The sequence below is a fragment of the Salvelinus fontinalis genome, chromosome 40, assembly GCF_029448725.1.
Source record: "Salvelinus fontinalis isolate EN_2023a chromosome 40, ASM2944872v1, whole genome shotgun sequence".
Lineage (NCBI taxonomy): Eukaryota > Metazoa > Chordata > Actinopteri > Salmoniformes > Salmonidae > Salvelinus > Salvelinus fontinalis.
Window position 1 is genome coordinate 2,814,346 of NC_074704.1, and position 26,570 is coordinate 2,840,915.

Genomic DNA, 26,570 nt, shown 5'->3' on the forward strand with positions numbered 1-26,570 from the left:
GAAAATACCTTTAAGAGTCATGTGTTCGGCTGTATAGTGATTTGAGCTATAGTTAATTTAAATAAAAAATAAAAAAAAACACTGCTGGACACAGCAGATCAATGAGATAATTTTATTTGTGCTACAAATTTTAGAACAGATCAAACATTTTTAAAATACATACTTTTTCTTCTTCTTCTCAAAAAAAAAAAAGAGTAGGATTTAATAGAATAGCAAAATACTTTCAGCAAAACACATAACACAGTCTCAACCCACCTTTAAAAACACCATAGTCTCAACCCACCTTGAAATAGCTTTCGTTTAGCAGTGTTTTTTATTTTTTTTATGTTGGTTTTAATGCAACAATCATAGATTTTATATAAAGACTTGTGATCAGCAGATGAGAAAACACCAAACAAAGAAAAAGAAAAACATTGTGAAGTGTTACAAACATGGTGTCCTGATTAGTTATAACAGACAGGCTGAGGAATAGAACCCCACAGAACCTAGTACATTCTAATTCACCATGTCCTGATCTGAAACACGCTTCTCTCTCTGTAATGTTACAAAATAAAAGTCCTGTTCTGAAGCAGTCTGCAATGTTACAAAATAAAAGTCCTGTTCTGAAGCAGTCTGAAATGTTACAAAATAAAAGTCCTGTTCTGAAGCAGTCTGCAACGTTACAAAATAAAAGTCCTGTTCTGAAGCAGTCTGCAACGTTACAAAATAAAAGTCCTGTTCTGAAGCAGTCTGCAACGTTACAAAATAAAAGTCCTGTTCTGAAGCAGTCTGCAACGTTACAAAATAAAAGTCCTGTTCTGAAGCATTCTGCAACGTTACAAAATAAAAGTCTTCCTCCTTAAATGTTAAAAAGTAAAAGCTCCCTAGATAAACAAAAACAACAAACATTATAAACATTTAAGGCTTTTTAAGGGATAAAATGATCATGATAATGCTAAAATATGAAACTGTACTGAGATCCACACCTAGGACACACACAGCTGAGATCCACACCTGGGACACACACAGCTGAGATCCACACCTGGGACACACACAGCTGAGATCCACACCTGGGACACACACAGCTGAGATCCACACCTGGGACACACACAGCTGAGATCCACACCTGGGACACACACAGCTGAGATCCACACCTGGGACACACACAGCTGAGATCCACACCTGGGACACACACAGCTGAGATCCACACCTGGGACACACACAGCTGAGATCCACACCTGGGACACACACAGCTGAGATCCACACCTGGGACACACAGCTGAGATCCACACAGCTGAGATCCACACCTAGGACACACACAGCTGAGATCCACACCTGGGACACACACAGCTGAGATCCACACCTAGGACACACACAGCTGAGATCCACACCTAGGACACACACAGCTGAGATCCACACCTGGGACACACACAGCTGAGATCCACACCTGGGACACACACAGCTGAGATCCACACCTAGGACACACACAGCTGAGATCCACACCTGGGTCACACACAGCTGAGATCCACACCTGGGTCACACACAGCTGAGATCCACACCTGGGTCACACACAGCTGAGATCCACACCTGGGTCACACACAGCTGAGATCCACACCTAGGACACACACCTGGGACACACACAGCTGAGATCCACACCTAGGACACACACCTGGGTCACACACAGCTGAGATCCACACCTGGGACACACACTATAGCAGTGGTTCTCCAACCTCTCCTCGTGGACCCCAGACATTCCACCATGTTGATGTAGCTCCGAGCCAGCTCACCTGATTCACACAATCAGAGGCTTGATAATTAGTTGAATCAGGTGTGCTGTGTTCCGTGGGGCTCAGTTGGAAGAGCACGACAGAGTAGTATAGTGTATTACATCATTATAGTAAAGTACATAGTATACTACAGTGTATTATAGTATACTACAGAGTAGTACAGAGTATTATAGTATAGTACAGAGTATTATAGTATAGTACAGAGTATTATAGCATAGTACAGAGTATTACAGCATTATAGTATAGTACAGAGTATTATAGTATACCACAGCGTATTATAGTATACCACAGCGTATTATAGTATACTACAGCGTATTATAGTATACTACAGCGTATTATAGTATACTACAGCGTATTATAGTATACTACAGCGTATTATAGTATACTACAGCGTATTATAGTATACTATAGCGTATTATAGTATACTACAGCGTATTATAGTATACTATAGCGTATTATAGTATACTACAGCGTATTATAGTATACTACAGCGTATTATAGTATACTACAGAGTATTATAGTATACTACAGCGTATTACAGCATTATAGTATAGTACAGAGTATTTGCAGTGTGTAGTTGACCCAGGTTAGAACTCAGCACCTTCTAATGATGAAATTAAAGAAACACAATCAGACCGTCTAAATTAGATTAGCCTCCTCTCCTCCTCCCTTCCTTCCTCTCCTCCTCCTCCTTCCTCTCCTCCTCCTCCTTCCTCTCCTCCTCCTCCTCTCCTCTCCTCCTCCTCCTCCCTTCCTTCCTCTCCTCCCTTCCTTCCTCTCCTCCTCCCTTCCTTCCTCTCCTCCTCCCTTCCTTCCTCTCCTCCTCCCTTCCTTCCTCTCCTCCTCCCTTCCTTCCTCTCCTCCTCCCTTCCTTCCTCTCCTCTCCTCTTCCTCCTCTCCTCTCCTACTCCGCTACAGAGCAGGAGAACACACACCGGGTTCTGCAGGGCCCCTCCTCTCCTGGGCCACAGTGTTTGCTGGTCCTTACCTCAAACCTTGGTCTGAAGTAGTACACTATGTTGGGAATAGGGCTCTGGTCTGAAGTAGTACACTATGTTGGGAATAGGGCTCTGGTCTGAAGTAGTACACTATGTTGGGAATAGGGCTCTGGTCTGAAGTAGTACACTATGTTGGGAATGGGGCTCTGGTCTAAAGTAGTACACTATGTTGGGAATAGGGCTCTGGTCTGAAGTAGAACACTATGTTGGTAATAGGGCTCTGGTCTGAAGTAGTACACTATGTTGGGAATAGGGCTCTGGTCTAAAGTAGTACACTATGTTGGGAATAGGGCTCTGGTCTAAAGTAGTACACTATGTTGGGAATAGGGCTCTGGTCTAAAGTAGTACACTATGTTGGTAATAGGGCTCTGGTCTAAAGTAGTACACTATGTAGGGAATAGGGCTCTGGTCTAAAGTAGTACACTATGTAGGGAATAGGGATCTGGTCTAAAGTAGTGCACTATGTTGGGAATAGGGCTCTGGTCTAAAGTAGTACACTATGTTGGGAATAGGGTGCCATTTGGGGGGGGGGGGTGCGTCTCCAATGGCACTACAGAGGGAGATCTGGCGTCAGGGGTTAAAGGTCAGGGACAGGCTTATTGATCACTGGTAGTTATTAATCAATACCAGTCATGGATGACTTTTCAGTAAGAGTTCCGGGAGAGCTATCAGTAGGAGGTTTGAGGTCAGGGGTCAGAGGTCGAACCAGCAGACACCGGGACCCAGGGGTCAGACTGGTGAGATGGTTCACCCAGAGAGGTTCCTCCTCCTCCTCTAGACACCAGGTCAGGGGTTAGAGTTCAGCAGTTCTACTTCCTGTTGTCGTGTGGCTGAGAACTCATAGCCACGATGACCGGCTGCTGAATGGGAGGAGCCGCCTCGTCCTCCTCCATCTTAGGCCTCTTAGCCTGGGGGTCGCCTGTCACCTCCGGCCCAACATCAGGCCCCGCGCTGGGCTGTCTGCTCACCAGGACTGGGGGGGAGCTGGAGGCCTGGGCTGCCAGGATCTGGAGAGGACTGGTCAGAGCTGGGGGTGGGAGGGGAGGAAGAGAGGAAGGACAGAGTCAACACAACATCATAACGAGACATAACTCACCGTATACATCAACGACATTAACATAACAACAAAAACACCGGTTGCTAAGGTAGCCGTACCGTAAGCGTTGGCGACGCCGGTAGCCGTGGCGACGGCAGTGTGTTTGCCGTTCTGAGTGACAGGGCGGACAGGAAGTTGGTGCAGCCCCAGAGATAGGCTACGCCCCTCTGACCCCTGACCTCCCTGCTGAGCTCCCTCCAATGACTGGATCACTCGCTCCCTATTCTGCTGCTGCTGGGTGTCTGGGGGGAGAAATATAACAGATATTAATATACACTGATCAATATGCTGCTGCTGGGTGTCTGGAGGAGAAATATAACAGATATTAATATACACTGATCAATATTCTGCTGCTGGGTGTCTGGAGGAGAAATATAACAGATATTAATATACACTGAACACCAATACAAAGATACATGTGAAGTGTTTTGTCTCACGTTTCATGAAGCTGAAATAAAAGATTCCAGAAATATTTCATCCGTTCAAATAAAGCTGATTTCTATAAAATGTTGTGCACAAATTAGTTTTCATCGCTGGTAGTGAGCATTTCTCCTTTGTCAAGATAATCCATCCACCTGACGGGTGTGGCATATCAAGATGGCTGATTAAACAGCATGATCGTTACACATGTGCACCTTGTGCTGGGGACTATAGAAGGCCAATGTGCAGGTAAAAACCCTGTGGCATTGTCACATCACAATGCCACAGGCGTTTCAAGTTGAGGGAGCGTGAAATTGGCATGCTGATTGCAGGATTGCCCGCCAGAGAATTGAATGTTAATTTCTCTACCATGAGCCACCTCCAATGTGAGGAAGCCAGCCTCACAACTACAGGCCACGTGTAACCACGCCAGCCCAGGACCTCTTCACCTGCGGGATCGTCTGAGACCAGCCACCCGGACAGGTGATGAAACGTAATTTGCACAACCAAAGAATTTCTGCACAAACTGTCCGAAGCGGTCTCAGGGAAGCTCATCTGCGTGCTCGTCGTCCTCACCAGGGTCTTGACCTGAGTGCAGTTAGGCGTCGTAACCGACTTCCGTGGGCAAATGCTCACTGGCATGCTGGAGAAGCCATCACCTCATGTTTCAGCATGATAATCTACCCAATGTCGCAAGGATTTGTACACAATTCCTGGAAGCTGAAAACGTCCCAGTTCTTCCATGGCCTGCACTCTCACCAGACATGTCACCTTTTATTAAGGTATCTGTGACCAACAGATGCATATCTGTATTCCCAGTCATGTGAAATCCAGAGATTAGGGCCTAATGATTTGATTTCAATTGACTCATTTCCTTATATGAACTGTGACTCAGTAAAATCTTTGAAATTGTTGCATATATATTTATATATTTTATAAAATAAACTTTTTCCTTTCCTTTTATATATATAGATATTTATATTTATATAAGGAAAACACACTAATCTGCAGATTATCAGAATTTGAAAATTATATATATAAAAATTATATATATAAAAATTATATACATAAAAATTATATATATAAAAATTATATATATAAAAATTATATATATGAAAATTATATATATAAAAAAGGAAAAAGTCTGATTTTGAATAAATAATTTTACTCAAAATACGACTTTTTCCTTGCCACAAAAATAAAGGGGACATTAATATGTGTTTATTAATGTATAAAATAATCCAGGGCCAGATTGACCTCATAAAAACAAACAGCAGCTGGAAAACAACATTCTTCAACCTCAGGAGGCTGAAGAAATTCGGCTTGTCACCAAAAGCACTCACAAACTTCTACAGATGCACAATCGAGAGCATCCTGTCGGGCTGTATCACCGCCTGGTACGGCAACTGCTCCGCCCACAACCGTAAGGCTCTCCAGAGGGTAGTGAGGTCTGCAGAACGCATCACCGTGGGCAAACTACCTGCCCTCCAGGACACCTACACCACCCGATGTCACAGGAAGGTCATAAAGATCATCAAGGACAACAACCACCCAAGCCACTGCCTGTTCACCCCGCTATCATCCAGAAGGCGAGGTCAGTACAGGTGCATCAAAGCAGGGACCGAGAGACTGAAAAACAGCTTCTATCTCAAGGCCATCAGACTGTTAAACAGCCACCAGTAACATTTAGCGGCCGCTGCCAACATACTGACTCAACTCCAGCCACTTTAATAATGGGAATTGATGGAAATTATGTAAACAAGTACCACTAGCCACTTTAAACAATGCCACTTAATATAATGTTTACATACCCTACATTACCCATCTCATATGTATATGTATATACTGTACTCTATATCATCTACTGCATCTTGCCATCTTTATGTAATACATGTACCACTAGCCACTTTAAACTATGCCACTTTATGTTTACATACCCTACATTACTCATCTCATATGTATATACCGTACTCTATACCATCTACTGCATCTTGCCTATGCCGTTCTGTACCATCACTCATTCATATATCTTTATGTACATATTCTTTATCCCTTTACACTTGCGTGTATAAGGTAGTAGTTGTGGAATTGTTAGGTTAGATTACTTGTTGTTATTACTGCATTGTCGGAACTAGAAGCACAAGCATTTCGCTACACTCGCATTAACATCTGCTAACCATGTGTATGTGACTAATAAAATTTGATTTGATTTGAAAAGAGAAAGTTCCAGACAATGTAAATATATATCACTCATGTCTGGGGGAGAAATATGTAGGACATACAGTATTCAGACCACCAAAAACGGTTTTAGCTTTCTCATTACGGGATTTTGTGTGAAGATTGAGTCTTTGAAAAAAAAAAAAAAAATTTTTTTTAGAATAAGGCTTTAACAAAATGTTGAAAAAGGGGGTCTGAATATTTCCCAAAGGCACCGTTCACACACAGTCCGTTCACACACAGTCCGTTCACACACAGTCCGTTCACACACAGTCCGTTCACACACAGTCCGTTCGTACACACAGTCCGTTCACACACAGTCCGTTCGTACACACAGTCCGTTCACACAGATACACAGTCCGTTCACACACAGTCCGTTCACACACAGTCTGTTCATACAGATACACAGTCCGTTCACACACAGTCCGTTCACACACAGTCTGTTCATACAGATACACAGTCCGTTCACACACAGTCCGTTCACACACAGTCTGTTCATACAGACACACAGTCCGTTCACACACAGTCTGTTCATACAGACACACAGTCCGTTCACACACAGTCCGTTCACACACAGTCCGTTCACACACAGTCCGTTCACACACAGTCCGTTCACACACAGTCTGTTCATACAGATATACAGTCCGTTCACACACAGTCTGCATCAGATCCAAAAGGAACCCTAGACCTTCTACACTGGTGGAGATTTCAAAGGATTTGATTGGTGTAAGCAATATGGTTAAATTTCTACCTAGCCTATCAGAGGGCAAAGGTAGAACTATTGCCATATTACTATCACTGGTCAAATCCTCTCAGATCGTAGGGTCTATAGGGGTCCATTTGGGATTGGGTCACAATCTAGCCGTACCTCTCTGCTCACTGGCGCCCTCTGCTCCCTGCTGGCCAGCGCCGGTATTACCATGACTCTGCCCCCCGCCGGGGGTGAGGATGTACCCGTTTGGAGGGTGGGAGGCCGTAGCCGTGGTGACCAGACGGAGCATGGTGAGGGTGTTGGGGGGGCTCTGTAGCATGTGGAGAGTCTGTCCTCCAGCGACTCCGGGGCCTGAGAACAAGGTTAGGGGTTTACCCATCCCCGAGGGCAGGGGGTGGGGCGGGGCGGCCATGATGACAGGCTGGCCGTGTACTGGAGAACCTGGGGAGGGGGGGGGGGGACGCAAACAATGTCTTTAGTTGTCTGAGCATCTGTGTTCCTACCTGGGGGGCTCTGTATCTAGTGAGGAGGACAGTTTATGGTGTAGATGTGTTCCTACCTGGGGGGGCTCTGTATCTAGTGAGGAGGACAGTTTATGGTGTAGATGTGTTCCTACCTGGGGCGCTCTGTGTATATCTGTACTCTGGTACGGAGGCCAGTTTATGAGCCAGGTCGTGGTGGTGATGGTGTTCGTGAGACAGAGGAGACCCCTCTCTGGAGAGACACTCTGGGGTCTGAAGACCACTGGAGGGAGGGGAGAGGAGACCCTGGTGGGTGGGGGAGGCTGGGGCACTCCTAGAGGGGGGAGAGGGTTAGGGCATTAACACACTGCAAACACACCGCCCTCCAGTGAAACGCGCCGCCCTCCAGTGAAACGCGCCGCCCTCCAGTGAAACGCGCCGCCCTCCAGTGAAACGCGCCGCCCTCCAGTGAAACGCGCCGCCCTCCAGTGAAACGCGCCGCCCTCCAGTGAAACGCGCCGCCCTCCAGTGAAACGCGCCGCCCTCCAGTGAAACACACCGCCCTCCAGTGAAACACACCGCCCTCCAGTGAAACACACTCCTCACTCCTAACAGACTGAGAATGGGACTTAATAAAAGGTGAGAGCGAAGAGCAAACCACTCCAGGATTGTCTCACACACTCAGACACACACCTTACTGCGAGCTAGATAGACTTACTTTGTTCTATCCAATCAAACGAGAGCAGAAGCAGAGAGAGAGAGGAGAGAGTTAAACAGAGACAGAAAAACAGATTATAACTGTTTAACTGAGAGAGAAGAGAGGAGAAGAGAAGAGAAGAGCGTGAGAGAGAGGAGAGAGAGCGAGAGAGAGGAGAGAGCGAGAGAGAGCGAGAGGAGAGAGAGCGAGAGGAGAGAGAGAGAGGAGAGAGAGCGAGAGGAGAGAGAGCAAGAGGAGAGAGAGCAAGAGGAGAGAGTTAAACAGAGGCAAAAACAAACAGATTATCTGTTTAACTGACAGTGAGGAGAGAGCAGAGAGAGGAGAGAGCAGAGAGAGGAGAGAGGGGGGAGAGGGGAGAGAGGAGAGAGAGGAGAGAGAGGAGAGAGTTAAACAGAGGCAGAAACAGACAGACTAACTGTTTAACTGACAGTGAGGAGAGAGCAGAGAGAGGAGAGAGCAGAGAGAGGAGAGAGCAGAGAGAGGAGAGAGCAGAGAGAGCAGAGAGAGCAGAGAGGGGGGAGAGGGGAGAGAGTTAAACAGAGGCAGAAACAGACAGATTAACAGTTTAACTGAGGGTTTACAGGTCACTGCATCAAGGAGGGTCTGAAGAGAGGCTACTGTGTGTGCAGACTTTTACTACAACCCTGCACTAACACACCTGGTTCTACTAACCAGTTGTTGCTCTTCACAAACTTGATAAGCTAGAGGTCAGGGTTCAGATATCAGGGGTCGTACCTGGATGAGAGCGGTCCGAACGGCGTGCGGAAGCAGGCCACGCCCCTCTGCCGTCTCTTCCTGAAGGCTTGTTCCACCAGCTTGCCCTCCGAGGCCGAGTCCACGCGCCAGAAACTACCTTTCCCAGGCTCCTCCTGGCTACGAGCCACCTTCAGGAAGTAACGGTTCAGAGAAAGGTTGTGGCGGATCGAGTTCTGAGAACAGAGGAAGGGGACGATAGATGGTGATACTTCGGAAATTACAACAACAAAATATATTTACTTTGGAGAGAGAGAATACAACGTTCCATCAAAAACCTAGTTAACTGCAGATGACCTGGTAGTAGGTGATGTGTCTAGTTACCTGGTAGTAGTAGTAGGTGATGTGTCTAGTTACCTGGTAGAAGGAGTAGGTGATGTGTCTAGTTACCTGGTAGTAGTAGTAGGTGATGTGTCTAGTTACCTGGTAGTAGTGGTAGGTGATGTGTCTAGTTACCTGGTAGTAGTGGTAGGTGATGTGTCTAGTTACCTGGTAGTAGTGGTAGGTGATGTGTCTAGTTACCTGGTAGTAGTGGTTGGTGATGTGTCTAGTTACCTGCCAGCCCTTGTCAGCAGTGCGGTAGTAGGGATAGTGGTAGGTGATGTGTCTAGTTACCTGGTAGTAGGTGATGTGTCTAGTTACCTGGTAGTAGGTGATGTGTCTAGTTACCTGGTAGTAGGTGATGTGTCTAGTTACCTGGTAGTAGGTGATGTGTCTAATTACCTGGTAGTAGGTGATGTGTCTAGTTACCTGGTAGTAGGTGATGTGTCTAGTTACCTGGTAGTAGGTGATGTGTCTAGTTACCTGGTAGTAGGTGATGTGTCTAGTTACCTGGTAGTAGGTGATGTGTCTAGTTACCTGGTAGTAGGTGATGTGTCTAGTTACCTGGTAGTAGGTGATGTGTCTAGTTACCTGGTAGTAGGTGATGTGTCTAGTTACCTGGTAGTAGGTGATGTGTCTAGTTACCTGGTAGTAGGTGATGTGTCTAGTTACCTGGTAGTAGGTGATGTGTCTAGTTACCTGGTAGTAGGTGATGTGTCTAGTTACCTGGTAGTAGGTGATGTGTCTAGTTACCTGGTAGTAGGTGATGTGTCTAGTTACCTGGTAGTAGGTGATGTGTCTAGTTACCTGGTAGTAGGTGATGTGTCTAGTTACCTGGTAGTAGGTGATGTGTCTAGTTACCTGGTAGTAGTGGTAGGTGATGTGTCTAGTTACCTGGTAGTAGTAGTAGGTGATGTGTCTAGTTACCTGGTAGTAGTGGTAGGTGATGTGTCTAGTTACCTGGTAGTAGTGGTAGGTGATGTGTCTAGTTACCTGGTAGTAGTAGTAGGTGATGTGTCTAGTTACCTGGTAGAAGGAGTAGGTGATGTGTCTAGTTACCTGGTAGTAGTAGTAGGTGATGTGTCTAGTTACCTGGTAGTAGTGGTAGGTGATGTGTCTAGTTACCTGGTAGTAGTGGTAGGTGATGTGTCTAGTTACCTGGTAGTAGTGGTAAGTGATGTGTCTAGTTACCTGGTAGTAGTGGTAGGTGATGTGTCTAGTTACCTGGTAGTAGTGGTAGGTGATGTGTCTAGTTACCTGGTAGTAGTGGTAGGTGATGTGTCTAGTTACCTGGTAGTAGTGGTAGGTGATGTGTGTAGTTACCTGGTAGTAGGTGATGTGTCTAGTTACCTGGTAGTAGGTGATGTGTCTAGTTACCTGGTAGTAGGTGATGTGTCTAGTTACCTGGTAGTAGGTGATGTGTCTAGTTACCTGGTAGTAGGTGATGTGTCTAGTTACCTGGTAGTAGGTGATGTGTCTAGTTACCTGGTAATAGGTGATGTGTCTAGTTACCTGGTAGTAGGTGATGTGTCTAGTTACCTGGTAGTAGGTGATGTGTCTAGTTACCTGGTAGTAGTGGTAGGTGATGTGTCTAGTTACCTGGTAGTAGTAGTAGGTGATGTGTCTAGTTACCTGGTAGTAGTGGTAGGTGATGTGTCTAGTTACCTGGTAGTAGTGGTAGGTGATGTGTCTAGTTACCTGGTAGTAGTGGTAAGTGATGTGTCTAGTTACCTGGTAGTAGTGGTAGGTGATGTGTCTAGTTACCTGGTAGTAGTGGTAGGTGATGTGTCTAGTTACCTGGTAGTAGTGGTAGGTGATGTGTCTAGTTACCTGGTAGTAGTGGTAGGTGATGTGTCTAGTTACCTGGTAGTAGTAGTAGGTGATGTGTCTAGTTACCTGGTAGTAGTGGTAGGTGATGTGTGTAGTTACCTGGTAGTAGTGGTAGGTGATGTGTGTAGTTACCTGGTAGTAGGTGATGTGTCTAGTTACCTGGTAGTAGGTGATGTGTCTAGTTACCTGGTAGTAGGTGATGTGTCTAGTTACCTGGTAATAGGTGATGTGTCTAGTTACCTGGTAATAGTGGTAGGTGATGTGTCTAGTTACCTGGTAGTAGGTGATGTGTCTAGTTACCTGGTAGTAGTGGTAGGTGATGTGTCTAGTTACCTGGTAGTAGTGGTAGGTGATGTGTCTAGTTACCTGGTAGTAGTGGTAGGTGATGTGTCTAGTTACCTGGTAGTAGTGGTAGGTGATGTGTCTAGTTACCTGGTAGTAGTGGTAGGTGATGTGTCTAGTTACCTGGTAGTAGGTGATGTGTCTAGTTACCTGGTAGTAGGTGATGTGTCTAGTTACCTGGTAGTAGGTGATGTGTCTAGTTACCTGGTAGTAGGTGATGTGTCTAGTTACCTGGTAGTAGTGGTAGGTGATGTGTCTAGTTACCTGGTAGTAGGTGATGTGTCTAGTTACCTGGTAGTAGTGGTAGGTGATGTGTCTAGTTACCTGGTAGTAGTGGTAGGTGATGTGTCTAGTTACCTGGTAGTAGTGGTAGGTGATGTGTCTAGTTACCTGGTAGTAGGTGATGTGTCTAGTTACCTGGTAGTAGTGGTAGGTGATGTGTCTAGTTACCTGGTAGTAGGTGATGTGTCTAGTTACCTGGTAGTAGGTGATGTGTCTAGTTACCTGGTAGTAGTGGTAGGTGATGTGTCTAGTTACCTGGTAGTAGGTGATGTGTCTAGTTACCTGCCAGCCCTTGTCAGAGGTTCGATAGTAGGGGTAGGTGATGTGTCTAGTTACCTGGTAGTAGTGGTAGGTGATGTGTCTAGTTACCTGGTAGTAGTAGTAGGTGATGTGTCTAGTTACCTGCCAGCCCTTGTCAGAGGTTCGATAGTAGGGGTAGGTGATGTGTCTAGTTACCTGGTAGTAGTAGTAGGTGATGTGTCTAGTTACCTGGTAGTAGTGGTAGGTGATGTGTCTAGTTACCTGGTAGTAGTGGTAGGTGATGTGTCTAGTTACCTGGTAGTAGTGGTAGGTGATGTGTCTAGTTACCTGGTAGTAGTAGTAGGTGATGTGTCTAGTTACCTGGTAGTAGTGGTAGGTGATGTGTCTAGTTACCTGGTAGTAGTAGTAGGTGATGTGTCTAGTTACCTGGTAGTAGTGGTAGGTGATGTGTCTAGTTACCTGGTAGTAGTGGTAGGTGATGTGTCTAGTTACCTGGTAGTAGTGGTAGGTGATGTGTCTAGTTACCTGGTAGTAGTGGTAGGTGATGTGTCTAGTTACCTGGTAGTAGTGGTAGGTGATGTGTCTAGTTACCTGCCAGCCCTTGTCAGCAGTGCGGTAGTGGTAGGTGATGTGTCTAGTTACCTGGTAGTAGTGGTAGGTGATGTGTCTAGTTACCTGCCAGCCCTTGTCAGCAGTGCGGTAGTAGGGGTAGTGTTTGGTGATGTGTCTAGTTACCTGCCAGCCCTTGTCAGCAGTGCGGTAGTAGGGATAGTGTTTGGTGATGTGTCTAGTTACCTGCCAGCCCTATCAGCAGTGCGGTAGTATGGATAGTGTTTGGTGATGTGTCTAGTTACCTGCCAGCCCTTGTCAGCGGTGCGGTAGTAGGGATAGTGTTTGGTGATGTGTGTGTAGATTCCAGACAGGGTCAGCTGTCTGTCTGGTGCTGAAGAGATGGCCTGGACGATCAACTGGGCGTACGAGTAGGGAGGCTTAGATTCATCCTGGATAAGACAGGAGAGAGGGGTTAATACACACACACACACACACACACACACACACACACACACACACACACACACACACACACACACACACACACACACACACAGAGAGAGTGAGGTATACCTTGGGGCTGTCTCCGCCGCCGGACTCTCCGTGTTGCTCGGCAACGCCCCTCTGTTGCTCGGAGACAGCCTTGGCAGCGAACTCCGCAGCCAGCTGTAGGTCAGAGGTCACGTTGCGTCCGTAGCGATAACCCGATGACCCCGCACCCCTCGGACTGGCCGGGCACGAGTTAGGAACACTGGAGAGGAGGAGAGAAAGGAATTGCGAATAGACTCAATTCTTTAACTTAAAAATGTCAAACAGAAACCATTGAGTTCAAAGTTTAACAAACCATTACAATCCTAGGACTCCTTTTAACCATTTACACTGAACATTTTACAAACACACATGTACTGGAAGAACTGTGCAGATTTACTGTACGCTGCCAGGCCCTACGCTGTGTTACCCATTCATTTATTTGGACCTTGGTGATGTGTAATACTGAAAGAGGCCTGTGGGTGTCACCATAACCCCACAATATGACAACGCCACCATACTATCACCACTAAAATAACCCCACACTGAGTCAATAACACCACTAGACTAACACCCCCCACTAGACTAATCACATCTAGACTACATCTCCTCCTACTGCTGTCTGATCCCATGTATTAGACACCATCTCCTGCTACTGCTGTCTGATCCCATGTATTAGACACCATCTCCTGCTACTGCTGTCTGATCCCATGTATTAGACACCATCTCCTGCTACTGCTGTCTGATCCCATGTATTAGACGCCATCTCCTACTGCTGTCTGATCCCATGTATTAGACACCATCTCCTCCTACTGCTGTCTGATCCCGTGTATTAGACACCATCTCCTCCTACTGCTGTCTGATCCCATGTATTAGACACCATCTCCTACTGCTGTCTGATCCCATGTATTAGACACCATCTCCTACTGCTGTCTGATCCCATGTATTAGACACCATCTCCTACTGCTGTCTGATCCCGTGTATTAGACACCATCTCCTACTGCTGCTGTCTGATCCCATGTATTAGACACCATCTCCTACTGCTGTCTGATCCCATGTATTAGACACCATCTCCTGCTACTGCTGTCTGATCCCATGTATTAGACACCATCTCCTGCTACTGTCTCATCCCGTGTATTAGACACCATCTCCTACTGCTGCGGTCTGATCCCGTGTATTAGACACCATCTCCTGCTGCTGTCTGATCCCATGTATTAGACACCATCTCCTACTGCTGTCTGATCCCATGTATTAGACACCATCTCCTACTGCTGTCTGATCCCATGTATTAGACACCATCTCCTACTGCTGTCTGATCTCATGTATTAGACACCATCTCCTACTGCTGTCTGATCCCATGTATTAGACACCATCTCCTACTGCTGTCTGATCCCATGTATTAGACACCATCTCCTACTGCTGTCTGATCCCATGTATTAGACACCATCTCCTACTGCTGTCTGATCCCATGTATTAGACACCATCTCCTACTGCTGTCTGATCCCATGTATTAGACACCATCTCCTACTGCTGTCTGATCCCATGTATTAGATACCATCTCCTACTGCTGTCTGATCCCATGTATTAGACACCATCTCCTACTGCTGTCTGATCCCATGTATTAGACACCATCTCCTACTGCTGTCTGATCCCATGTATTAGACACCATCTCCTACTGCTGTCTGATCCCATGTATTAGACACCATCTCCTACTGCTGTCTGATCCCGTGTATTAGACACCATCTCCTACTGCTGTCTGATCCCGTGTATTAGACACCATCTCCTACTGCTGTCTGATCCCGTGTATTAGACACCATCTCCTACTGCTGTCTGATCCCGTGTATTAGACACCATCTCCTACTGCTGTCTGATCCCGTGTATTAGACACCATCTCCTACTGCTGTCTGATCCCATGTATTAGACACCATCTCCTACTGCTGTCTGATCCCGTGTATTAGACACCATCTCCTACTGCTGTCTGATCCCGTGTATTAGACACCATCTCCTGCTGCTGTCTGATCCCGTGTATTAGACACCATCTCCTACTGCTGTCTGATCCCGTGTATTAGACACCATCTCCTCCTACTGCTGTCTGATCCCATGTATTAGACACCATCTCCTCCTACTGCTGTCTGATCCCATGTATTAGACACCATCTCCTCCTACTGCTGTCTGATCCCATGTATTAGACACCATCTCCTCCTACTGCTGTCTGATCCCATGTATTAGACACCATCTCCTCCTACTGCTGTCTGATCCCATGTATTAGACACCATCTCCTCCTACTGCTGTCTGATCCCATGTATTAGACACCATCTCCTACTGCTGTCTGATCCCATGTATTAGACACCATCTCCTACTGCTGTCTGATCCCATGTATTAGACACCATCTCCTACTGCTGTCTGATCCCATGTATTAAACACCATCTCCTACTGCTGTCTGATCCCATGTATTAGACACCATCTCCTACTGCTGTCTGATCCCATGTATTAGACACCATCTCCTACTGCTGTCTGATCCCATGTATTAGACACCATCTCCTACTGCTGTTGTCGTTGTGTTCCTGGTTCGAGCCAGGGAGGGGCGAGGAGAGGGATGGAAGCTATACTGTTACCCTGGCAATACTAAAGTGCCTATAAGAACATCCAATAGTCAAAGGTATATGAAATACAAATCGTATAGAGAGAAATAGTCCTATAATAACTACAACCTAAAACTTCTTACCTGGGAATATTGAAGACTCATGTTAAAAGGAACTACCAGCTTTCATCTGTTCTCATGGTCTGAACAAGGAACTTAAACGTTAGCTTTTTTACATGGCACATATTGCACTTTTACTTTCTTCTCCAACACTTTGTTTTTGCATTATTTAAACCAAATTGAACCCGTTTCATTATTTATTTGAGGCTAAATTGATTTTATTGATGTATTATATTAAGTTAAAATAAGTGTTCATTCAGTATTGTTGTAATTGCCATTATTACAAATAAATATTTATATATATATATATATATAGATATATATATATATATATATATCTAGGCCAGTACATCAGGAGACGTGGAGGAGGCCGTGGAGGAGGCCGATATGAGGATCTCATATCCCAGATATATATATATATATATATACACTGCTCAAAAAAATAAAGGGAACACTAAAATAACACATAGATCTAGATCTGAATGAACTATTCTTATTAAATACTTTTTTCTTTACATAGTTGAATGTGCTGACAACAAAATCACACAAAAATGATCAATGGAAATCAAATTTATCAACCCACGGAGGTCTGGATTTGGAGTCACACTCAAAATTAAAGTGGAAAACCACACTACAGGCTGATCCAACTTTGATGTAATGTCCTTAAAACAAGTCAAAATGAGGCTCAGTAGTGTGTGTGGCCTCCACGTGCCTGTATGACCTCCCTACAACGCCTGGGCATGCTCCTGATGAGGTGGCGGATGGTCTCCTGAGGGATCTCCTCCCAGACCTGGACTAAAGTATCCGCCAAATCCTGGACAGTCTGTGGTGCAACGTGGCATTGGTGGATGGAGCGAGACATGATGTCCCAGATGTGCTCAATTGGATTCAGGTCTGGGGAACGGGCAGGCCAGTCCATAGCATCAATGCCTTCCTCTTGCAGGAACTGCTGACACACTCCAGCCACATGAGGTCTAGCATTGTCTTGCATTAGGAGGAACCCAGGGCCAACCGCACCAGCATATGGTCTCACAAGGGGTCTGAGGATCTCATCTCGGTACCTAATAGCAGTCAGGCTACCTCTGGCGAGCCCATGGAGGGCTGTGCGGCCCCCCAAAGAAATGCCACCCCACACCATGACTGACCCACCGCCAAACCGGTCATGCTGGAGGATGTTGCAGGCAGCAGAACGTTCTCCACGGCGTCTCCAGACTGTCACGTCTGTCACATGTGCTCAGTGTGAACCTGCTTTCATCTGTGAAGAGCACAGGGCGCCAGTGGCGAATTTGCCAATCTTGGTGTTCCCTGGCAAATGCCAAACGTCCTGCACGGTGTTGGGCTGTAAGCACAACCCCCACCTGTGGACGTCGGGCCCTCATACCACCCTCATGGAGTCTCTTTCTGACCGTTTGAGCAGACACATGCACATTTGTGGCCTGCTGGAGGTCATTTTGCAGGGCTCTGGCAGTGCTCCTCCTGCTCCTTCTTGCACACAGGCGGAGGTAGCGGTCCTGCTGCTGGGTTGTTGCCCTCCTACGGCCTCCTCCACGTCTCCTGATGTACTGGCCTGTCTCCTGGTAGCACCGCCATGCTCTGGACACTACGCTGACAGACACAGCAAACCTTCTTGCCACAGCTCGCATTGATGTGCCATCCTGGATGAGCTGCACTACCTGAGCCACTTGTGTGGGTTGTAGACTCCGTCTCATGCTACCACTAGAGTGAAAGCACCGCCAGCATTCAAAAGTGACCAAAACATCAGCCAGGAAGCATAGGAACTGAGAAGTGGTCTGTGGTCACCACCTGCAGAACCACTCCTTTATTGGGGGTGTCTTGCTAATTGCCTATAATTTCCACCTTTTGTCTATTCCATTTGCACAACAGCATGTGAAATTTATTGTCAATCAGTGTTGCTTCCTAAGTGGACAGTTTGATTTCACAGAAGTGTGATTGACTTGGAGTTACATTGTGTTGTTTAAGTGTTCCCTTTATTTTTTTGAGCAGTGTATATATATATATCTTCTTTAATTGGCCGATTAATCGGTATCGGCTTTTTTTGGTCCTCCAATAATCGGTATCGGCGTTGAAAAATCATAATCGGTCGACCTCTAATCTGGAGAGATACTGGGTGTGCAGGCGTTTGGTCCAACCCTGCTCAAACACACCAGTCAGCTTATCAAGGTTCCTGTTGAGCTGATATCTTACAACATGATTGTGTTAGAGCAGGGCTGGAGTAAAAGCCTGCACCCCCAGCAGCTGGAATCTCCTGGAGGATGGTCACCCTGCAACATTACATTTATAACCAAATACTGTGAGCAGCCCTGCCAGAGACCGGACTTGAACCCGATCAAACATCTCTGGAGAGACCTGAAAATAGCTGCGCAACGACGCTCCCCATCTGACCTGACAGAGCTTGAGAGGATCTGCAGAGAAGAATGGGAGAAACTCCACAAATACAGGTGTGCCAAGCTTGTAGAGTCATACCGAATAAGACTTGAGGCTGTAATTGCTGCAAAAGCTGCTTCAACAAAATACTGAGGAAAGGGTCTGAATACTTACATAAATGTGATATATATTAATTTTTTTTGCAAACATTTCTAAAAACCTGTTTTCCCTTTGTCATTATGGGGTATTATGTGTAGATTCATGAGGGGGAAAAATGATTTAATCCAATTTAGAATAAGGCAATAACATTAAAAAAACGATTTAATCCAATTTAGAATAAGGCTGTAACATTAAAACAACGATTTAATCCAATTTAGAATAAGGCTGTAACATTAAAACGTGTAAAAAGTCAAGTGGTTTGAATACTTTCTGAAGACACTGTATATCCCTACTTTACAGTGGGAAGATCCCAAGACCACACACACACAGGCCCCTCCTCTGGGCAATAAAGTAAACACTGGCTTCCAGGGGAGAGTGTGTGTTTGTTTTGGCTCAGAAGCTGTAGTGTGTATGTGCGTCTGCAGATGGTTCAAACAATAGAAGAGGTAGGAGAGATGAAGAGGAAGAGTGAAAGACGTATGAAAGGAGGAAGAAAATAGACATGAAAAGTTAGATAAAAAAACATTAAAACTCCAATCAAACAACCGTAGAACTAACTGGAACTCTAGAACTATAATCAAACAACCGTAGAACTAACTGGAACTGTAGAACTATATTCAAACAACCGGAGAACTAACTGGAGCTATAGAACTATAATCAAACAACCGTAGTACTAACTGGAACTCTAGAACTATAATCAAACAACCGTAGAACTAACTGGAACTCTAGAACTATAATCAAACAACCGTAGAACATACTGGAACTCTAGAACTATAATCAAACAACCGTAGAACATACTGGAACTCTAGAACTATAATCAAACAACCGTAGAACTAACCGGAACTCTAAAACCATAATCAAACAACCGTAGAACAAACTGGAACTCTAGAACTATAATCAAACAACCGTAGAACATACTGGAACTCTAGAACTATAATCAAACAACCGTAGAACATACTGGAACTCTAGAACTATAATCAAACAACCGTATAACTAACTGGAACTCTAGAACTATAATCAAACAACCGTAGAACATACTGGAACTGTAGACCTATAATCAAACAACCGGAGAACTAACTGGAGCTATAGAACTATAATCAAACAACCATATAACTAACTGGAACTATAGAACTATAATCAAACAACCGTAGAACTAACTGGAACTATAGAACTATAATCAAACAACCGTAGAACTAACTGGAACTATAGAACTATAATCAAACAACCGGAGAACTAACTGGAACTATAATCAAACAACCATAGAACTGGAACTATAGAACTATAATCAAACAACCATATAACTAACTGGAACTATAATCGAACAACCGTAGAACTAACTGGAACTATAGAACTATAATCAAACAACCGTAGAACTAACTGGAACTATAATCAAACAACCATAGAACTAACTGGAACTATAATCAAACAACCGTAGAACTAACTGGAACTATAGAACTATAATCAAACAACCGTAGAACTAACTGGAACTATAGAACTATAATCAAACAACCATATAACTAACTGGAACTATAATCGAACAACCGTAGAACTAACTGGAACTATAATCAAACAACCGTAGAACTAACTGGAACTATAATCAAACAACCGTAGAACTAACTGGAACTATAATCAAACAACCGTAGAACTAACTGGAACTATAGAACTATAATCAAACAACCGTAGAACTAACTGGAACTATAGAACTATAATCAAACAACCGTAGAACTAACTGGAACTATAATCAAACAACCATAGAACTAACTGGAACTATAATCAAACAACCGTAGAACTAACTGGAACTATAATCAAACAACCGTAGAACTAACTGGAACTATAATCAAACAACCGTAGAACTAACTGGAACTATAGAACTATAATCAAACAACCGTAGAACTAACTGGAACTATAGAACTATAATCAAACAACCGTAGAACTAACTGGAACTATAATCGAACAACCGTAGAACTAACTGGAACTATAATCAAACAACCGTAGAACTAACTGGAACTATAATCAAACAACCGTAGAACTAACTGGAACTATAGAACTATAATCAAACAACCGTAGAACTAACTGGAACTATAATCAAACAACCGTAGAACTAACTGGAACTATAATCAAACAACCGTAGAACTAACTGAAACTATAATCAAACAACCGTAGAACTAACTGGAACTATAATCAAACAACCGTAGAACTAACTGGAACTATAATCAAACAACCGTAGAACTAACTGGAACTATAGAACTATAATCAAACAACCGTAGAACTAACTGTAACTGTAGAACTATATTCAAACAACCGTAGAACTAACTGGAACTATAGAACTATAATCAAACAACTGGAGAACTAACTGGAACAGTAAAACTATAATCAAACAACCGGAGAACTAACTGTAACTGTAGAACTATATTCAAACAACCGTAGAACTAACTGGAACCGTAGAACTAACTGGAACTATAGAACTATATTCAAACAACCGGAGAACTAACTGGAGCAGTACAGCTCTACAACTAGAGCAGTGGGTCCTGATCTTTTAACTATTCCACCAAAGGATTTTTGCTCCCCCCCCCCCCGCAGATTTTAGGCCTATGGTCCCATGAGACTTCTCAAGTACCTCCTGTGGATAGGCCAAGTACCACCAGAGGTCCTAGTACCGCTGGATGGGAAACACTGAACTAGAGAACAGTTAAAACTCCAATCAAACAACCTTAGAACTAACTGGAACAGTACAACGGTACAACTGTAGAACTATGTAAATAGGTTTAGAACTGTAGAACTATGTACATAGGTTTAGAACTGTAGAACTATGTAAATAGGTTTAGAACTGTAGAACTATGTACATAGGTTTAGAACTGTAGAACTATGTACATAGGTTTAGAACTGTAGAACTATGTACATAGGTTTAGAACTGTAGAACTATGTACATAGGTTTAGAACTGTAGAACTATGTAAATAGGTTTAGAACTGTAGAACTATGTACATAGGTTTAGAACTGTGGAACCTAAAACTATACAACTAGAGAACTAGATAGCACACACACACCCCGCCCCCTTCTCTCACTACACATCCCTCCTCTTCTCCGTCTCTCTCCCCCTCTTCTAGTCCCCCCCCCCCCCCCCCCCCTAACAGTAACAGCATGAGAACTGCCAAGGAGAGGGGGAGGTTAGGGGAGAATATAAAAACACACAGTATAAACTTGTCCAACTAGATCAGTGGCTCCTATTACCACGTGAAGGTCCAATGTTTTTGTTTTGGGAGTGTGTTAGTGTGTGTGTGTATGTGTATGTGTTAGTGTGTTAATTGTTGTGGGGGGTGTTACAGTAGCTAAAGTAGCAAGCATGAAAAAGGCCACAGTGTGATAGGAGTGAGGGAAGGGGTGTGTGTGTATGGGGGAGTGAGTGAGTGTGTGTGTGGGGGGGAGTGAGTGTGTGTGTGGGGGGAAGTGAGTGAGTGTGTGTGTGTGTGTGTGTGTGTGTGTGTGTGTGTGTGTGTGTGTGTGTGTGTGTGTGTGTGTGTGTGTGTGTGTGTGTGTGTGTATGGGGGAGTGAGTGTTTGTGTGGGGCCTAAGGGGAAGCTCTGAAAAGGAAACCAGTGAGTGGAGAGCAGGAGGAAAAACACAGGCCCAGGCGAAAAAAAAAAAATAACCTGAGGTTGGACCAATCAGGAGCCTGCTAGCGGCTGCCGTGCCATATATGGCTTGTGTACACATACTATGACACCGGAGGGCCCACGTGGTGCAGGACGACACACACACCACCAGGGGGAGACAGACACACAGGGAACATGCTGGAATACTTCCTCTCTCTTTCCAGGGTTTTTTCTGACTCTAAAAGTATGGGGCGAGTGTTCAGGCGCTTATATCCAAACAGTAAAGAAAATAATAATAAAAAAATATATTAAAATAAATATATATATATAATAATAATAATAATAATAGGAGAAATGTTTTCATTGTAAAATTAAACGACTGAAAGCAGATATAAAGTATGTAGAAAAGATAGAGCTCTATATTGAAATAAGATCAGGTTGTTTGAGAACGTATTTTACCTTTATTTAACTTGGCAAGTCAGTTAAGAACAAATTCGTATTTTCAATGACGGCCTAGGAACTAACAATCACCAAAATAAAACTAGACAATCAGGGAGAATCTGAACGTGTTGGTGTGTGCGTCCTCACCTGAGGGTCCCTGTCGGAGAGGGCAGCGGGCTGACCAGGTGTCGCAGGTCATCATGGTGCATTGTGGGAATGCTGATCTTGAGGGGGGAGATGTGGGGGAGGAGGGTGAGGCGGGGCGGGGGAGACCGCTGCTCCTCCTCTCTCAACTCCTCCCCAGACAGCAGAGAGGTGAACTGGATTTTTATCACTGTACTGGGGAACCTGAACACACATCTAGAGGAGGAGAGGAGATGGGGAAGAGGAGATGGGGAAGAGGAGATGGGGGATAGGGAAGAGGAGATGGGGGGATAGGAGATGGGGGGATAGGAGGTGGGGAAGAGGAGGTGGGGAAGAGGAGATGGGGGGATAGGAGATGGGGGGATAGGAGATGGGGAAGAGGAGATGGGGGATAGGAGATGGGGGATAGGGAAGAGGAGGTGGGGAAGAGGAGGTGGGGAAGAGGAGATGGGGAAGAGGAGGTGGGGAAGAGGAGAGGGGGAAGAGGAGATGGGGGAAGAGGAGATGGGGGAAGAGGAGATGGGGGAAGAGGAGATGGGGGATAGGAGATGGGGGATAGGGAAGAGGAGATGGGGGATAGGAGATGGGGGATAGGGAAGAGGAGATGGGGGATAGGAGATGGGGGATAGGGAAGAGGAGATGGGGGATAGGAGATGGGGGATAGGGAAGAGGAGATGGGGGATAGGAGATGGGGGATAGGGAAGAGGAGATGGGGGATAGGGAAGAGGAGAGAGGGAAGAGGGAAGAGGAGATGGGGAAGAGGAGATGGGGAAGAGGAGATGGGGAAGAGGAGATGGGGAAGAGGAGATGGGGAAGAGGAGATGGGGAAGAGGAGATGGGGAAGAGGAGATGGGGAAGAGGAGATGGGGAAGAGGAGATGGGGAAGAAGAGAGAAGTTAGTTCAGTATATGTTAGAGTTACTAGACATCTCTTCATTAGAACACTTCCTACTCCTGGTAGTGCAGGCTTTAGTTCCAACCCAGCAATAACTTACATTTGGGTATGTCATTTCAGGTGAAAATTGTAAAAAAAAAAAAAAAGAAAAAAAAAAAAAAGGGAAAAAAAGGGGCGGATCCTTTTAACACACCTGGTTACACCTGTGTGTGTACAGGACTCCAGACTAACATTTTCCCCTGGTGGTACTGGTGCCACTAAGTTCTTCAGTTGGTGGCACCAGGTTAGTATACAGACAGAGACAGAGAGACAGACAGAGACAAACAGAGACAGACAGTTCCGTTGGCAGCTGTACCTGCCTCACACTTCCTTCTGAAAACACACCTGAGTCAGAACAGCAGCTGTACCTGCCTCACACCTCCTTCTGAAAACACACCTGGGTCAGAACAGCAGCTGTACCTGCCTCACACCTCCTTCTTAAAACACACCTGGGTCAGAACAGCAGCTGTACCTGCCCCACACTTCCTTCTGAAAACACACCTGAGTCAGAACAGCAGCTATACCTGCCTCACACTTCCTTCTGAAAACACACCTGGGTCAGAACAGCAGCTGTACCTGCCTCACACTTCCTTCTGAAAACACACCTGGGTCAGAACAGCAGCTGTACCTGCCTCACACTTCCTTCTGAAAACACACCTGGGTCAGAACAGCAGCTGTACCTGCCCCACACTTCCTTCTGAAAACACACCTGGGTCAGAACAGCAGCTGTACCTGCCCCACACCTCCTTCTGAAAACACACCTGGGTCAGAACAGCAGCTGTACCTGCCTCACACTTCCTTCTGAAAACACACCTGGGTCAGAACAGCAGCTGTACCTGCCCCACACTTCCTTCTGAAAACACACCTGGGTCAGAACAGCAGCTGTACCTGCCTCACACTTCCTTCTGAAAACACACCTGGGTCAGAACAGCAGCTGTACCTGCCTCACACTTCCTTCTGAAAACACACCTGGGTCAGAACAACAGCTGTTCCTGTTCTACTTTCAAAACGTGTGACTGGAAAGGAGGAGATGCATCTCTAATTGATGCCATTCATTTAAATGATTTTAAATGACATCATAGAATTAAGAAACCTGTTCCTCATTACAACAAAAACAATTATTAGTATTGTCGTCTGTGTGATCAGCTGACGCTTGGCATTGCGGCACGGTGATCTTAGGCTTGTGTGCGGCTGCTCGGCCATGGAAACCCATTTCATGAAGTTCCTGATGAACAGTTATTGTCCTGACGTTGCTTCCAGAGGCAGTTTGGAACTCTGTTGTGAGTGTTGAAACCGAGGACAGACAAAACAAATCCATAATTATGTGCTTTGCGCTCCTTTCCTGTGAGTTTGGATCTCCCGAGTGGCGCAGGGGTCTAAGGCACTGCATCTCACTGCTGGAGGCACCACTACAGACCCTGGTTCGATTCCAGGCTGTATCACAACCGGCGGTGATTGGGAGTCCCATAGGGCGGTGCACAATTGGCCCAGAGTTGTCCAGGTTAGGGTTTGGCAGTCATTGTAAATAAGAATTTGTTCTTAAATTGACTTGCCTAGTTAAATAAAGATTAAATGAATAACATTAAAAAAGGTGTGTGTCCTACCACTTCGAGGCTGAGCCGTTGTTGCTCCTAGACGTTTCCACTTCACAATAACAACAATTACAGTTGACCAGGGGCAGCTCTAGCAGGGCAGAAATTTTACAAACTGACTTGTTGGAAAGGTGGCATCCTATGACAGTGCCACGTTGAAAGTCACTGAGCTCTTCACTAAGGCCATTCTACTGCCAATGTTTGTCTATGTAGATTGCATGGCTGTGTGTTCAATTATTACACACCTGTCAGCAACGGGTGTGGCTGAAATAAACGAATCCTCAAATTTGAAGGGGTGTCCACATACTTTACCATGTATTATTAATGTATATATTAACCCCTTCAGAGATATTTTTTGGGAGAGATAATGTGTGTCTTTTTTTATTTTTAATTGCTATGTATTAGTGCCCAGTTGGAGCTAGAAACATACGTATTTTGCTGCACCTGCAAATCTGTGTACGCGACCAATAAACTTTGATTTTATAGGATAGTATATAGCCGTCATGCTGATTTGAGTGACTGTTTACATTCTGTGTTTACGGGACGCAATGTCGCCACCACCGTCCGTCAAACCACTAAGATACAGTGAGTAGCTAGCTAACAAGTTAACTCTAAATGTGGCTAATGTTTCAGTTTAGCTACACTGTACAGTCTCCTAAAGACCTTCCATAAGACTGCTCACGTCTGCAATGGATTTACTTTAGCTAACAGGTAGTTAGCTCGTATCTTCCCAATGTAGGTAACAAGTTAGGAGACTGTGGCTATATTTTCCAATGTCGGTTCTCAATGCGAATGGCTAATGTATAGAGTAGACAACAAGTTAGTTTGCTAACTTACAGTAGCCAACTAGATGTGAATGTGGCAGGTGTTTGTTTATGTAGCTTAGCTAGTCAAAGTTAGCTTCACTAGCATGCTAATGTTGCTAACTTACTCTCGGGGCAGTTGCAGGGGTGGCGCGCCTCTCCTCTGGAACACGCCGTCCACGAATACCCCGTTCTTGCCGAGGCAGCGCAGCGAAAACCCGCACGGCTCCTCGAAGGTGATCTGGAGGTGCCGCCGAGAGATGAAGCTGGAGTGACCCATGTTTATGTCCACGGAGCCGTGCGACGAGTTACGGCCTACAGTCACTGTCCGCTGCCGCATGACGAAATCAAAGTCCCGGCCTTCGAGCCTGGCCAGGGCCCGAGGAGGGGACGCGAGGCGAGGAGGCATTGCGCAGCCCCGGCTCAGGACCGAAGAGCCCGAGAAGGTGAAATTGGGAGGGTATGCGGGTGAGGTCACCCCGACTCGAACAGGGCTGCACGGGGCAGATTGCAAGGCCAGTAGGGCTCGAGCTCCGGTGTCGTCCCGAAAGTCTGCCATCTTAT

The 26,570-nt window shown here is 45.4% G+C and overlaps 2 protein-coding genes across 4 annotated transcripts; both read right to left on the reverse strand.

The window, feature by feature from the left end:
• Positions 1-98: 98 nt before the first annotated feature.
• On the reverse strand, positions 99-1,732 carry LOC129839658 (keratin-associated protein 12-1-like). 3 transcript variants are annotated; one of them, XM_055907204.1, is made up of 3 exons: positions 1,649-1,732; positions 1,315-1,482; positions 99-1,245 (listed from the first exon to the last, which is right to left on the reverse strand). In XM_055907204.1, the coding sequence occupies exons 1-3, from the start codon at positions 1,730-1,732 to the stop codon at positions 898-900; spliced, it is 600 nt and encodes a 199-aa protein (XP_055763179.1). In that variant the 3' UTR covers positions 99-897. The 3 variants fall into 3 exon arrangements, with proteins under 3 accessions (XP_055763179.1, XP_055763180.1, XP_055763178.1); XM_055907205.1 differs by having other exon boundaries at positions 1,287-1,482; XM_055907203.1 differs by having other exon boundaries at positions 99-1,482.
• On the reverse strand, positions 99-26,570 carry foxk1 (forkhead box K1). The gene is made up of 9 exons (XM_055907197.1): positions 26,135-26,570; positions 22,682-22,894; positions 13,303-13,480; positions 13,032-13,178; positions 9,124-9,317; positions 7,826-8,004; positions 7,366-7,650; positions 3,920-4,102; positions 99-3,791 (listed from the first exon to the last, which is right to left on the reverse strand). The coding sequence occupies exons 1-9, from the start codon at positions 26,563-26,565 to the stop codon at positions 3,574-3,576; spliced, it is 2,028 nt and encodes a 675-aa protein (XP_055763172.1). The 5' UTR covers positions 26,566-26,570; the 3' UTR covers positions 99-3,573.